At 43.7% G+C, this 15,241-nt stretch overlaps 2 protein-coding genes and 1 long non-coding RNA gene across 7 annotated transcripts in view; 2 read left to right on the plus strand and 1 right to left on the minus strand.

Moving 5' to 3' along the window:
- KDM1A (lysine demethylase 1A) overlaps positions 1-4,818 on the plus strand; it is a 54,468-nt gene extending 49,650 nt beyond the window's left edge. For both annotated transcript variants that reach the window (XM_083810165.1, XM_083810166.1), the window contains one exon: positions 117-4,818. In XM_083810165.1, the coding sequence (XP_083666291.1) occupies positions 117-302 (186 nt within the window). In that variant the 3' untranslated portion in view covers positions 303-4,818. The remainder of the gene's footprint in view (positions 1-116) is intronic.
- A 1,804-nt stretch (positions 4,819-6,622) lies between these two features.
- The window catches only part of LUZP1 (leucine zipper protein 1), a 50,165-nt gene continuing 41,546 nt past the window's right edge, over positions 6,623-15,241 (minus strand). For all 4 annotated transcript variants that reach the window (XM_083810161.1, XM_083810162.1, XM_083810164.1 and 1 more), the window contains 2 exons: positions 13,312-13,476; positions 6,623-11,589 (listed from right to left, as the gene is read on the minus strand). In XM_083810161.1, the coding sequence (XP_083666287.1) occupies positions 11,551-11,589; positions 13,312-13,476 (204 nt within the window). In that variant the 3' untranslated portion in view covers positions 6,623-11,550. The remainder of the gene's footprint in view (positions 11,590-13,311; positions 13,477-15,241) is intronic.
- On the plus strand, positions 11,597-14,375 carry LOC310886101. Its single transcript, XR_014575176.1, has 2 exons — positions 11,597-13,245; positions 14,007-14,375. It is a non-coding gene; the product is annotated as an uncharacterized lncRNA (long non-coding RNA).

Raw genomic sequence — 15,241 nt, forward strand, 5'->3', positions numbered from 1 at the left:
GCAGTGTGATTAGAAGACATCAAAATACTTCGTAATGTATATTTGTTACATGATCTGAAAGACTTTGAACTGAGTTTGCGCACAAGTCATAATGGTGTTCTCTGTTCCTCTTTCAGCCTATTCCTCGCCTGTTTTTTGCGGGAGAGCATACAATTCGCAACTACCCTGCCACTGTTCATGGTGCTTTATTGAGTGGACTGAGAGAAGCAGGTCGCATTGCAGACCAGTTTCTTGGGGCCATGTATACTTTGCCTCGCCAGCCTACACCTGGGGTCCCCGCACAACAAGCTACCAGCATATAAGAGAAGTTATCAGAAGAGGAGTAACAATGCCACAGAGCTGCTGTTGTGATCTACTTCTTGGGATGAAGGCATATTCATATAGTCTGTAACAGTATCTGCTGAAAGGAGGTGGCCATGAGTTGCTGCATAATACTTTGTTAGAATGGCCTTACAAAAGCTGACCTAACATTGGGCTTGACATCCCTCTACAAAATCTCTTACAGCTATTTGAACTGTCAGTGTACATGGAATCCTTTACTACCAAATTGGTCAGTGAGGTTTTTTTTTGACTGCAGATACTTTTTGAAAGTGAAACTTATAGCTGGAGTTTCCAAGGTTTTTATTTTACTTATTTGTGTATTTACAATTCAGTAATTGCAGAAAAGGCCCGTTAGAAGTTGGTTGCTGTGAACAGTAGCTTAGTGTAGAATTTATGTAAACATTTTTGCTTAATTCGTTCTAAAGAATAGTATTTTTGACCAATTCTATTCTTACCTGGCATTTGAGAATTTGGTGCAACTGTTTCCCTACCAGTAACAGCAAATTAACAGCAAATCACACCCCTCCAAGGTGGTCTGTTGGCTGCTACACCATGCACATTCGGTTTTAGAAAGAAAGCTGGTATTAGTAAAAGTGTGCTAATGATACTATTCTATTAAATACTTTCAACAAAAGAAATTATCAGAACTGGATATTTTTAACTTTAAAAACTAGGAAAATATTACTCATATTTGCTTATGTAGAAACAGAGCTGCCTAGACAGTAAGCTAGCTGTAGACCTGATCTCTTGATTCTTGCATGCGGCAGTCAGGCACTGTGGGCTGTATGAGCTGTCTTTTTCTTTTCCATTCGTCCAAAGCCCAGAGAAAATTGGTTTTTATTGTACTGGGTTGATGAGATGATGTTGCAGCTGCTATAACTGTTTCTGAAAATCATTTTGATTTGGTTGCTTTTCCAGATATTTTCCTTCTTACCCCATGCACAGAGACTTCTTTTCATTGCACAGAGCAGTCTTATTTAATCATTTAGGTCCTTTTTCCCTCTCCTGCTTTCCCTAGTTAACGTTATGCTTTTACTTCTTCCAACTTTTCTCACCTCCACCTTTCTACTGTTTGTTTCCGTCTCATCTACCTGTGGTCTTTTTTTCACAGTTTTTTCTCCTTTTCCTTTTTTAAATTATTTTTTTGTTCTCTATATGACCCTCTGTGTGTGCATGTCCCAACTTCCATCTGCCCTTGTGCCTTTCATTCTGCTAGTGGATTAGTATCTGCTCGTCTTCCTGCCCTTCCCTCTGCAATTACATTTCCCATGCTTCTTCCTGAAGAAAATACATGCAAACATCACTGCAGGCCCTAATTGTTTATAGCTTTGTTAGTTTTGTTTACAGACTTTCTATCTTCTACTATCATTGCTTCTACTGTTTTCTTGTGCCTCATTTCTAGTAGATCTTTCTTGCTCCTGACTGTCTATTTTCTTGTGGTGCTTGCTCTCTCATATGTTTAAATCTGTGAGTAGGCATCTCCGTAGGCAGTCCTTCGATACGCAGTGAGAAAGGAGAGGACTCTGTTGTGGCAGGGGTAATGGAAGAAATCAACACTAGCCATCCTTGCTGTCCCTCCAGGAGACAACATAAACTTTGTGATGCTTGGTCAAGAAAGCCCCACTGAAGTGGGACAGGAAATGTCCAGCAGGGCATGGAGGAGGAGTGTCCAAGGGAAGATTCAGAGTGCATAGGTTTATTTGAGTCTTAAAACTCCCTGCCTTCTGTTTAGGTAAAAACCTGTCTGCAACACTACCAAGAGAAGTCCTATTCCAAGATAAGCTGATTTAGTCTCTTGGCTATTCTGACTGAAGATGGGAAAAGGATCTGAGGATTGGGGTGCTGTGTTCAGTAACAAGGGTTTTCAGGTCTCCATATTTGTGGGGTGGTTTGCAGGGTTTAGTGATGCTGCTGTCTCTGGCCATGAGGACTGTCTTCCAACTTCCTGTAGCGCTGTCAAAAACTCAGAAAAGCACTTCTGGCCCACTGGAATCTAAATAGTCCTCAACTGAACGCAGGCAAACTGTATTTTCCAGACAACTATCAAGCCACTTTTACATCTAATTACTAATGTTATTTTTCAGAGTTTCTGTTCTCCTGTTGTAGGTTCACTTTGACTGAGACTTAGCAGATTATTCAGCTTGCTGAATTGTCAAACACGCAGTAATTTGTCTGAGACGTTCAAATGTAAACAAACTTCCTTTTATACGTTGCCGTTACTTTGAGCAGGGCTAATCTTTGACCCTTGACAGTCAGGCTTTCTTGTCTTCCTTTTTGAAAAAGATACCTGAAAACCATGGTAAGCACTGAAATAAGAAGGTGGAGATGAAGCCCTGGCAGTTTGCACTCTTTAAAAAGGTTTGTCAGGATTTGTTGGGTGTTAGCTGATGATAACGATGGGCATGAGCAAAAAGGAGTGGTAATGCCAGAGGAATTCATTGGAAGATGAAGAGTGTGATCTGTGGCCTGTTACACCCTACCTTTCTGTAGCATCTCTGGGAACTCTTAAGCCTGATTCCTCAGCCAGTCCCTGCTGACAAGCCCTACTGGGTATTAGAGACTGAACAGCTCAGCATACTTTCAGCTTCTAGGAGTGTTTCAGTCTCTAGACAGACAGATAAAGCTGTGCAGCCAGTTGCTGGACACCTTAGAGCTCCTGTGTTGCAGCTCCTGCCCTTCATGGCCCACTTTCTAGTGGTTGATGGCATTGGTTGTACCCTAAGTAGAGGGGAACAGTGGTTGGGTACAAAGGTCAAAGACTGCTCCCTGTGTTCTGGTTGCATCCTGTAGGATTGCTGGGATGGAGAGGGGAACTTGGGGGAGAGCACTATTACCCCTAGGCCAGCTGAAGTTTGTAGACATGGAAAAGGTAGCCTGGTTAAGGTTCAATTAACTTAGTGTTGGAGTTCAGCTCTGTCAGATCGTATGAGGGAGCTTCCACTGCTTGTTCAGCAGCAGGATAGTCTCATGCTCCTTGCTGCACTGCCAGTGTGTGATTTTCCTTGAGCAGGTACTCAGCCAGCATTTAGCAGCTCTTTCCTTGCTGCATCTATATCCAGGGAGTGTGTGTGGTGTGTAGGAGCACGTTGCTCTGCTCTCTGTGCCAGTCTGTTAGATGGACCTGTGGTATGACCCGTAATGGCTGTTTTGTTAACCACTGCCTCTGCAGCTTTCCTGTCACTATGACCTGCTGAGGAGGAGAAAGCATTGCAAGTAAATGGGTCGCCAGGTCCTCTTCATCTCAGCATCCTTCCTCATGGTGCAGCCATTTTTCCACTCCTGCTGTTTGCTTGACCTAACTTCCTGGTAAGACTCATCTGATCTATTTCAACAGATTGTGAATGACCTCTTAGCACCCAGAAGCCTCAGATCTACAGCGTCACAAAAACTTGTGATCAAGGCTGGTTGCACCCTTTGTAGTGTTGTTTCCCATCTATTCTCAGGGACCTGTCACTTCTCACTCTACTCCATGGGTAGGTGAATTGTATTTCTGACAAAACTGATCGGTGTCGCTTTTGGGGGAAAAAAATAGGTCCCTATCTAGTTGGACCTTCTCTTCTGTACTGAAGATGTACTGTTGGTGTTCAAGAAGCGTTTGAACAATGCTCTTAAGGTATATGATTTCACTGTTAGATTGCCCTGTGTGGAGTCAGGAGTTGGACTTGTTCCTCATGGGTCTGATGCTCCTCATGGGTCCCTTCCAACTGAGGATATTCCGTGATTCTAAGATGAAGGACCACAGTAACCTGCAATGGAGTTCTGGATCATGAGGGAATGTATGTGTTCACTAGTCAGGATTGCGCTTTCTGGATTCGCAAATGAGCAGGACGACTTGCATTTGTCAGTTCTCTGGATGTCTGAATTTTTGTCAGGTAATAGCATCTATTTTGCAATAAATTACTGTTAGCTCAGGGTCTTTGTGTTCAGTCTCTGTATGGAATTGAGAATATTTGCTATGGTCTTGTCTGTAGAGGAAACTAATTGCAAAGCATGGGTTCTCTCTATTTTGTTATCTTAATCTCTGTTTTGTTATCTTTAATTGACTGGATCATAAACATAGAAAAACAACTTTATTGGGTGTTTTTGGTTTCTTTCATTATGAATCTTTTCAGTTGACTAGTTCAAGTTCAGTGGAGGGTACTGCAGTCAGCAGGGTGCTCAGAGTGCATCTTGTCTTTAAGGCATAAAGTGACTCTATAAAATGGGATGACTTAACTTGAATTTGATTTATTTGTAAATCACAGATTCTTTTTAAAGGTGATAATTCCACAAGTTACTCTTCTCAGAAATGGTTACCAAAAGAAAATTAGAAGCTGTGGTGGTGTTTGTAAATTTGCTACTTTTGCCAATGATTATTTCCAATTTCCAGTGCATCTAATTTCTGAAGGTGTAATTTTTTTGTTTTCTCTGAAGGGACGTTGAAGCTTATAGGAAATGCTTACACTGATATTCTCCCCCAGAGTACCTAGGTAGATATTAAAGAATTTCTGCAATGTTTCTAGACCTTATTTTCTGTGTATTAGCAGAATCACCTGAATAAACGTATACTGGGGGGGGGGGGGGGGACACGACACAAGAAGTCAATTTTGGAGAGTCAGTGGAGAATATAAGCATCTGTTTAATTACCTGTGCATATCATAGAATGTTGTTTTATCCAAAGAGCAAATCCTTAGTTTTTTCCAGCTTTACCAACATGTCTGCTAAAATCTGTTGCTTCTCTACAGAGCTTGTTGGCTTGTATTAGCAAAACTCCTGCAGAGCTTGTGGAGTCTTTGCCCAGTAGTTTTGACCTCTGGATCTTCTGGTGGACCAAAAGTCTTAGATCTCTTTTTATTAAATTGTTTGTTGGGCCCCGTCAAGTTTGTGTTAATTGCACCTTTCTGTGAAGGGGCTTCTCACTGTTATTCCATTGTTCTTTTCTAGACACTGTATCACCCCACTCCTATCACTTTTAAGGGTGTTTCACTTGAGCAAGGGTAGACAACCTGTTTTCCTGACTTAACAAAACAGATACCTCGGCCAGCAAACCTGCCGTGGATTAAAAGGTCTCTTTTTCATGAAGCAGGAAGACTACAGAAAACCAGCAGAGCACACAGACATGACTGATCAAAAAGAAAATAGAATGCAGTTTCATGGCTAAGCAGCAATGGTATGGTATAGGTGGTCCATTAGTCAAGTACATTTACTATAGTGTCCCCATACAGGAGTGGTGAGCCTACCCTTGAATTATGAACAAGGAAAAAGAACCATCCTTGTGGTTATGAGCATGTGTTTTAGGGGAGAGACTTTAAGCAGACATGGAAGCTACCAATAGTAACTCTGTACTATCCATAGATCTTTGCTGTCCCTGGCAAGCCTGACACAGCAGCATGTCTGTTGTAGTTACTGTAGTGCTTCAGAACAACCTCTTTAATAATGCTCAATAACTGCCTGTGTTAACTGGGAGAGAAGAGTACTCAGCCAAGCCAAAAATCACTTTTTTTTTTTTTTTTAGAAATGCCTAACAGAGGGAATGTTTGTAGCCTTCACCTCTAGTTAATTAGCTTTGCCTAGGGAGTAGCAGCTGAATGACAGCTATGAATGGCTCTTAAAATGTCACTAAACACCAGTAACATGTTTAATTGTTCAGTTTCTGGAGCTGCATCCAAACCAGATGGATCAGACAAAGCTCTTTTCCTTACAAAGTGTGGTACACAAGTTCTCTTACAAATTAACACATTTCTTCCCTACTGATGAGGTTATTATGGGGGCCGGTTGTTTATATGGCAGGTACTGTTGCAGTATCTAAAATGCTTATTTTTTTTGTAGACTGTACCCACATACTGCACTAAACTAGGAACTGTAAAGGAGGCTGCCACCTGTTCTGACCTCTGTATCCTCTCAGTTCTTCCAGGGAAAGGCAAACAGATTTTGTTTTCATTACAGTCTATACTGGTTGAGTAAAGGAAATCTAACGAAGCAAGTGGCTTGTTTCCCTCTGTAAGAATGCACTTCCTCAAACCTGCTCCCAGCAATGCAAGCCTACGTCATCCAGTATAAGTGGGGAATGGTATTCAACTTCATTTTCCATGTGTAGGTACTGCCCATGCCTTTAAATGCAGCCTAGGAATGGGTGTTTGAGATCTGTCTGGATATGTGTACAGGGCAAAAAAGTAAGAATGGAGTAGTCAGAATCAGCATTAACATACACTGTTGCAAGATGGAGGTGTCTTTGCACTTCACCAAGGGACATTAATACCTCTGATTAATGACCACTGTCAGTAGGGATTCAAACAGAGCTTTAAATACCACACCACAAACATATAAAAAGAGATTTTTATTGGTTATATACTGTAGAGCTGACAGTGTTTGAGTCAGGAGAGACATGCAGATAAAGAGTGTGTTTACATTTGGCATGCAGACTAAGAGCACTGTAACTAGTAAAAGGTGAGCACCATCTGTATCCACTGAATGGGCAGCCTGGGGAGGAAAGAGCTGGCTTCCCTCTGCTGAGCATGCTGACAGATTCGGGTGAAACAGTGCTTGATAGCTCTATTGGACACGAAGTTTGCTTTAGGGAAACAAGCAATACTATTACCTGGAAAATTTCTTTAACTTGGATGAGTCTGTGATTATGAAAAGATTTCTTTCTTTATTGTCTTCTAACTAAGCTGCCCCAGCCCAAGTATATGTCTACAAATACAAAAAATAGATATTTTTTTCTCTTAAAAATACATTCCATGCAGCATGGATTGCTGCTTCCACAAGGCAGGTGCCGGCACTGCATGTTGGGCAGCCTACAACAATTATCCTTTGGGTCCCTAGGTTACTGACCATAAGATGCATCTGCGAACAATGGCTTCACATTTCATCATGTATATAGCAGTCCACTGAAGGCTGACCTTGGCACAGTGCTTTGACTGCCCCAGTGATGTGCAAGGGTGGCAGAGATGAGGTCTACTATGTTAGAGATAACACCAATGTGACTATTGCTTCAATCTGTAGCAAAAAATCGCTCATGTCAAGTGTCTTTTGAAACACCAAGTGCACTACCCTGGCCTCTGCTTCCTTCTGTTTTCCTTTCCTGGAGGTATTATCTGCAGGTGGACAGCAGTTCTCCATCAGTGTCCAGTAAGCTGCAGTTGAACACGAGGCACTGACGGTTGCACTGCGAAACTGTCCCCGCTCCATGCAACCTGAGTGGATGGAGAGGTGACGATCTGTAGGCTGCAGTGTCATTTCCAGACACGGAGGGAACCATTCCATGAAGCAGCAAGCTGCTAACCACTCAAGCTGCCACTGGCCTTTTGGGGAAAAGCCACTGGTTCTCTAAAAAGGGACAATGTCTCCGTTTACTTGGAAGAAGCAAGCGCTGACACTTCCTTTGTACAGCAAATATGTTTACAATTTTGGAATTATCTGAATGCTTGATACACAGCCTCTTGGTGTCACGTCCACTAAAAAGCCTGTTATATTTATATGCTAAAATTACAAATATTTCTTCAGTGATGGCAATATTTACACATATATTCTATTTTACAGCTGTTCAAAAAAAGTGTGCAATTTGAGTAAAACACACTGTGTTTCCTGAAGTCATTGCTATAATTTTAATAATACATCAGCTCCTATTGCACTCATGATTACAGGGCATGGCCCCTTTCAAATTTACAGAGGGTTTTCTCTCAGACTTAATCCCAGTTGTGGTAAAAACAACCTGGTCTATACTGAGTGACATCTTTATTTACAAGCAGTTACACTGAGCCTATAAGCAAGAGTTCAAGGTATGTGCTGACTTTAGCCATGGAAGCTGGAGAAAGGAGAGATGTAATTTGTGAGAAGCACCTGAGGAGAGCAGACAGGGCCAGAAGACCTGGGTCTGTAGCTGTGGGACTCCTGGCACAGTGTGATCTGGCTGAGCAGCAAGGAAAAGTCCTCCAGTTGCACTTGGATAAGGGAAAGCCAAGCCCTGGCTGACAGAAGGGGAGAAACCAACAACTCTTGCTGTTGGTGGCTGTTCCTTTCTCATTCCAGACATGGAGTTGCATTATTGGGGTGAGCTGTGGGGCTGAAAAGACAACATACTAACTAGATTTTTGTGAGTTAGGTCAAGGGAAGCCTGTGTCAACCTGGAATGTCACATAGCAATGTAGAGCTCTGCTGGCCAGGAATGAAAACAGTTCCCCCAGATGGAGCTTCAGAAGCACAATGGTAAACTGCAGCCATGCCAGGACTGCATGGGAAGGAGAGGGCTGGTGGGTGGGTGAGGGAACCTGAGCAGCCTATTAGATGTAGACTACTGTCCTGCAGCAGGATGGGGTCACTGTGAGAAAAGCCATACATTGGCTGCTCAAAGCAATCCTCATCCTCTTCAGTGTGTATGTGCTGTCCAGCTGTTTTAGTTGGTTGTTTTTAAACTAAACCGAGTCTCTAGCATCAGTGTCACAGGACAGACATCTTAAGTGTCACAGGTGACATCCTAACAACTAACTCTGCTTTATAGGACAGTACTGCAATGCCAAGCAGGTAGTCTGCAGCAGTCTTTCACAGCAGCTCTAATTGTGTCTTATATCATATGGCTGACCAGCTACTAAACAGGTTTGGGAATGTAAATTGGGGCAAATAATTACTGCGGATGGCTGAAGAGGTAGGTATATCCTCCTAAATGCAAATTGCAAGGTTCAAAAAATTGCTCCAGATGTTCGGGTTGCTCTCTACAGACCAGCTGCGCTGGCTTGGAGGGGTTTTTGAAGCACTGTCTCCCATGTAACCAGCGGAGGACCTGTTAGGCATCTTATATGAGGCAGCATATTTTATGGAAGGGAATCATTTCCTTTAACATGAAAAGAAGGTGCAGAAAGCCAGAATGTGGCTTCATGAGGCTGACAAAGCCTTGCAAGCCAGCCCTGTGAAAGCATGGGTGGGATGTGGCACAGCTGGGCAGGTTGCAATGCTGGCCATCAGCTGTGGAAAGCCTGCGAGATTGCATGAGGAGGCAAGGAAACTGAAACCACTCAAGTAACAAATCCCAGTAACGCCAGGGGGAGAGGTTCCTGTCATACAGTCAATGCCTGAGCAAGGCAAGATGAACAGGGTATGTATCGCACTTTCACAAACAAGTTACAAAGTCCATAGTGGCGTCAGATTACAAAACATGCACCCATTTTCAGCATTTCCTGGCAAATACTGCAGGGGAGGGAGGAAAGAGGCATCTCAGAAATCTGAGTTTAATTGCAGAATTTCAGTTACTTTACTTTTAGTTTGGATTTTGAGTTTGTGGGTTTTTTTGGCTTTTTTTAATACTTGATATTTATAAAGATCCCTTTATCTCTTTTTTTTTTTACTAGCACTGCCATGTCATGAAGTGGTAAGAGCAGCTGATATAATTTATTAATATAATTTAATTTTAAGACTATTAAAGCTGCCACAGTACTAAGTTAAAAGCATTATCTTTTTGTCTTGTTATACAACTTAACACGTATACATGTCATGAAATATAAAAGAATAAAATGGATTGCAAAAAATATACATTTGGGAAAGACATCTAAAATTTATGAGGGGAAACTTTTTTCAAAAATAATCTTTTTCCCCCTCCTCCAAACAAACTTTATTTAAAAAAAAAACAAACACATGTCATTGAAACATTTTCCTTATATGTGTTCATAGATATTTTCCAACCAGCTCCATTTTTTTTTTCCTTTTGCCTCTTAGAATTGAGGCATATAATTCCAAGAGACAAGGAGGTGATGCAGCATATAGATGTGCACATATGGATAGCTGTACATGCGCTGCTGTGGTAGCTGCTCACCTGGAAGGTAAGATTGTGAGAATGACTGTGGAGGCAACTCAGGTGTGGGAGCTGCTGGATGACAGTCGTTCACCCAGCACCTCCAAAACAGTAGAGGTTTTCCCTTCTGTATCATCTTCCTCATGCCTCTGTGGAGAGGGGCACCTGTTTCTGACAAGCAGAAGAAACCAGTGAGGGAAGTCAATGGTGGTTGTGTACAAGACCGGAAAGCCATGGGCCAACCCTGGAGGAATGTAAAGGAAGGAGTGGTAGAGCTACGGTGTGTGAGCCGGGTACAATCTCCTTGCTTAGGGCAGATGCTGTTCCAAGACCTGAGCACCTCTTGATGACTCCTCCAACTCTGATGCAGTCAGTGGCCTGTGGGCACTGACAAGGAGCTGTACCTCTGTAGTCTCTGACCATACCTCAGTCCCCAGACACAGCTGATGCGGGGGGTGGGAGCATATCCTGAAGAGGGGCACAGACAAAGGCTGCCTAAGTAGCCATACTGGAGCTCAGTTTAGGGTCTAATCCTGCTGTTTTCCCCCATCTTTGGAAGGAACAAGGACATTCTACTTCTCAAGCCAGAAGAAAAGCACTTGTTTCTTTGTTCCTTGGAGCTCAATGGCTTAGCGTGAGCAGCAGAGCTGTTGCCTGTACAGCATGATGGACGCAAAGTTTTGGGCAAAAGAGCACCCTAGTCCAAGCCTGGAGAAATTTTTGCTGTTGTGTGACTGCTGTTGGTTTGGCTCGGTGGCTCACTTAGTGCAAGAGCTCAGCTGGTGGTTAAGTGGGTCATACGAAGCTTATTGCAGAGAGAGTGAGCAATGGGGGAAGAAACTTTCTAAACATTTTCTGCTCTCCTTTCCTGTTACTGTGTAAAACCAGTGAATGTTTTTTTTTTTCCTGCCTACAGACAGAGCATGCTAGGAACACAGGTACTGGGGTGACCACAACCCAAGCCAACAAATGTGTATTTAGGAGAGTGTGAGCTCTCACTGGAAACTGAAAGCTTTCAGTTGTGGAGCTGTGTAGGACAGCTTTCACAGGCTGGTGGACTGCCGTTGCAGGGATACTTCCTGCATCTTGTCTAAATGCAGGTGAATAATGAGATGTTCTCTCTTGTCCAGGTCGTACCATCATTCTGTTTGAAAGAGTGGCTATGGCAAGTCAGTGTTTCCATATGGAGACAGATCTACTGTTTTATGAAGAAGGTTAAGATTGCAGGTACAGAGATGAGAAGTGGGAGTCCCCTGAGCAAAGTCTCTGCAGCTGCCTCTTCAGCAATGAAGAAAAAAAAAAAATCACTGGTAAAGTTCCTGTACCTCACAAATCGCATTAGAAAACTGGTTTCAGACTGGCTGAAGCCTCTGGAGAGGTTAAAGAAAAACAGGTGTGACACCTGTGAGCTTGGTACGATCCTGTCTCTTGCTCCATCCTGTGTGTTCATTGGGTGGGAGTACAACTCATCTCCTAGACGTTGTCCGGTAGGCACGGGAGGCACCCTGTAAGAGAGAACCCCGCAGCATCACAGATTGAACAGGACCTGTGGGTGCCTCTGGCAGCATTTTTGCTCTGGGGAAAAGTATTGTGATTGCCCTTAGGCAGTCATCCCATGCTCAACAGAAGCATAGCCTGATGGCAGGGCAGTGGGGGAACAGTGACAGGATCAGTTTGGAAGACAGTGACTGCCAGGCCTTACAGTGGAACGTTCAAAGCAGAATAACCCAGCCCAGCTCCTCATAGGCTTTTACCATCATCTTTTTTTTTTTTAATGCTATAGCATACTCAGCACCCATTTCTACACCGGACACATGGATCTGGCAAGTGTGATGCATAACACCTGACAGCATGGATCATACTGAGCTGATTTAACATCAGGTGTCTGTAGAGCATGCCTCCAAGTGCAAGGTGTTCAGGCTTCTGTTAGTCAACATGGAAGCACCAACTGACAAATGATGTATGTTATGGTGACCTGACTTTACTCAAGTTTTCATTTACTGCTGTTTCAGTCTGTGCAGAGAGAGGGAGGCATCACTGCCTCAGGTAGATGTCTGCGTCTAACCAAATGAATGTCACTGTGGTTAACATCTTGGTGATCACAAGAGCGTAACTGTGGTGTACAAAGTGTAGCTGGGACTGTGTCCCCGTGCTCTCTCTGACTGTGTAGGGCTCTCAGTTGCCTCACAGTCCTGCTGCTTGCATATCAGGACTCAGCAACTTCTGTGCACCTCCAGTAAGATGCAATGAAGACTGGTTTGATAAAAATATTTCCTACTGGGGCTGACACATAAAATGGAAAAACCAGTTTTAACTCTTGCAGCCTTTGGTATGCTTTTGTAGCACTGGCAGTCAGATCTTGTGGGGTTTGCATGCTGGATAAGCTCCAAACCACAGCCAACAAATATTTCATGTTGCGATGCAATGAATGTTATTACAGTGCTGGAGCCACTGGCTGAGGTGCCGAAACCCCTACAAAACCACTTCATATTTTGTTAAAAGAAATTAGGATCCACACTACCAATGCACTGAGCTCTGTACAGCTGCACAGCCGAAGAAGAAATGCCAGGAGAAATTTCAGTCTTTCACACAGTCTTTTGTGGCTGTGCACCTAGGACTGAAAGTCCATCTGGACCACTGCCTCCTCCAAAGGTAGCCCCTTGTGAAGAGGCTGGGATATGCATGCTCTTCATTTTTCTAGGAAGAAGTCATGATAGCCATGATAAGGTAGGCCATTTTTCCACTTCTTTGTGTGGCCAGAAATGTGTGCTCAGCAGGAAGAGCAGCAGGTATGTAGCAGCAAACAAGCACCCTAGTGGTACAGCAGCAAGCTGAAGGAGGCAAGTCCATGGCTGATTTTGTCTCCCCACATCATCTCTGGTTGTGTCCAGTATAAAACAGGTGGCCGGGGATGACTAGGTGCAGTGGCTTTTATTCCATGGAGGATGCCTTTAGCCATAGAGATAGTTAAAATTAATTTAATATAGAAAAATAAGTTTTGTTTGTTTTGTTTTTTTTTCTTACCAGCATAGGAAATACTAGTAATTTACTGAAGTGATGCAGACACTCCACCTCTGGGAAGCACTAATCTAAGACTGGATTTCTCCTGAGAGGTTTATCCTCATTTGGGCAAGCAGTTCACTGAGTTATGTTACTGACAGGTCAGTTCAGATGATGGCTTCTTGCCTTCTAACTCTCTTTTATACATGGGCCTTGAACTTGCATACCTGTTCTTCTGATTGGAGACTCAGCGGTGGGTAGGGGTTGGACTCGGCATCCTGCAGTTCCATCTTGGTGGCTGGCCTTTTCCCTGGTGTGTCAACCTGTGAGAGGTACTCAGAAGAGCCAAACTGTTTCCTTCTGGAACTGGGCACAAAATCTTTGTTTTCATCCTGTGGGAAGAAAAATAAGAGGATTTGGACTATAGGATTATACAATTATACAATTAGGATTTTGGGCTATAGCAAGGTCTGGAATAGCTCCAGGTTCCTGGTCCCAGGTTTGCAGTGTGAGGCTCTGGTTTGAGTACTTTTGGCAAGGAGGGTGTCCAGGCCACCAGACCAGCTCTAGGAAGTCTTCACATGTATGCTCGCAGAGAATTTTTTTAATCCATCCAATAATTTATATCATAAAGTTCTGGGTGCTGAGTCCTCTGTCTAGCTGTGAGCCTTTAGTGCTTGTGATTGATCCATGAGACTCAGGAGGGACTACTGGCAGCAGAAAATCCCAGTTTAGTGAATCAAGCAATCTCTTAAAAATATTAACTGTGTTAGCTACCATGGGTGGGAGATGACCAGTAACCTGAATCTTTTATTTTCTTGGCAATGAGGATGTGATGTGGGAGTTTCCTACACTGTTTTCCCAGTACAGGCATCTGAACAGTACTTTCAAACTCACTAATGGTTTCTTGAATGTCTGCCAGGACCTCTATGGGATCAGACTCTGGGATTCAGGTGCCTACAGTCTGCCTCAAGGCTGTTTTGGACAACTGTGTCTTTTGCTGAGCCTCTACCCTGCTGTGAGTTGCAGAGGTGAGGTGTCCCTATTCACCCGTCAGTTCCCTGGAAATGAAAGACGGCAGTGCCTTTGTTATTGATGTCACTGTCTGGAAAACTTCATCTGAGAACATTGTCATCCACAAGTTCCAGCATGCTGTCACATCAGTTCCAGGCACTGTCACATCAACATCAGATACAAAACAGATCATTGTAATGTTGAACTTATATTTTGCTTACAGAAATACAATTACAATATTAAAAATAAAAAAAAAAAAATTGGTGTTGCACTGCAAGCCGTATCTGATCGTCTGACTTTGGGGATGATATCTGGTTTGCTGAAACAAGCAGTGCACAGTCCTGCAAATGCTGCTGGATGCTGGTGGAACAAACTCAGTCCCTGGCCCTGGGGTAAAAGGAACAGCCTGGAAGAGAGAGGCACCAGCCTCTGTGTCTGGCAGAGATACCTCTGAGACAGGCACCAGGATTTGATGAGCTCTCAGCAAAGAGCTGTGATATGTTGTATGCCTGGATGGCAAACACCTGCTGATCTGGCCCTGCTGTGGGAGGCATCTAGCAAATACTAGACCTGACCTCTTCTTCTTATGCCCCAAACTTCACAATAAAAGGGAGATGTCAGCAGCGGCACCTCAGAGAACAGGCACAACAAAGGGACAGGTCACGCTGGCACCTCCAACTGATTGTTCTGACAGACTGTGGGCTAGAGAGAACCATGGTGGGCCAGGGTGTCCATTAAAAGTGAGGTGAGAATTTTAATTTCATGATATTGGTGTCTTGCTGAACCTGGACAGCTTACCAAAGGATGGGCACCTCCCTTCCGATTCAGCTGATGTCTTTTGAGGTGACCGGAATAAGCAGAGGTGCTCCACCCCCTTGAGCATCTCATAATGTCAGTGCAATCTCTGCCGTCAGGCCGCCTGAGGTTTATGACTGAAACCAGACATATTCTGGTCTCGAAGAGTTTCACAGGTGAGGAGCTCAGCCAGGACAGTCAGGCCGGCCACCCACCACGTGTCAGAGGGCCTCCTCAGACTGTACCACAGCGGGGCTGGTGTGGCTCAGCACAAGAGGCACTATAGAGAAAAATCGGCTGGACACTGACAAGGATCTTGGAAGCTGCTCTGAACAGATAGTAACACCA

Source organism: Anser anser, assembly GCF_964211835.1.
Source record: "Anser anser genome assembly, chromosome: 24".
Lineage (NCBI taxonomy): Eukaryota > Metazoa > Chordata > Aves > Anseriformes > Anatidae > Anser > Anser anser.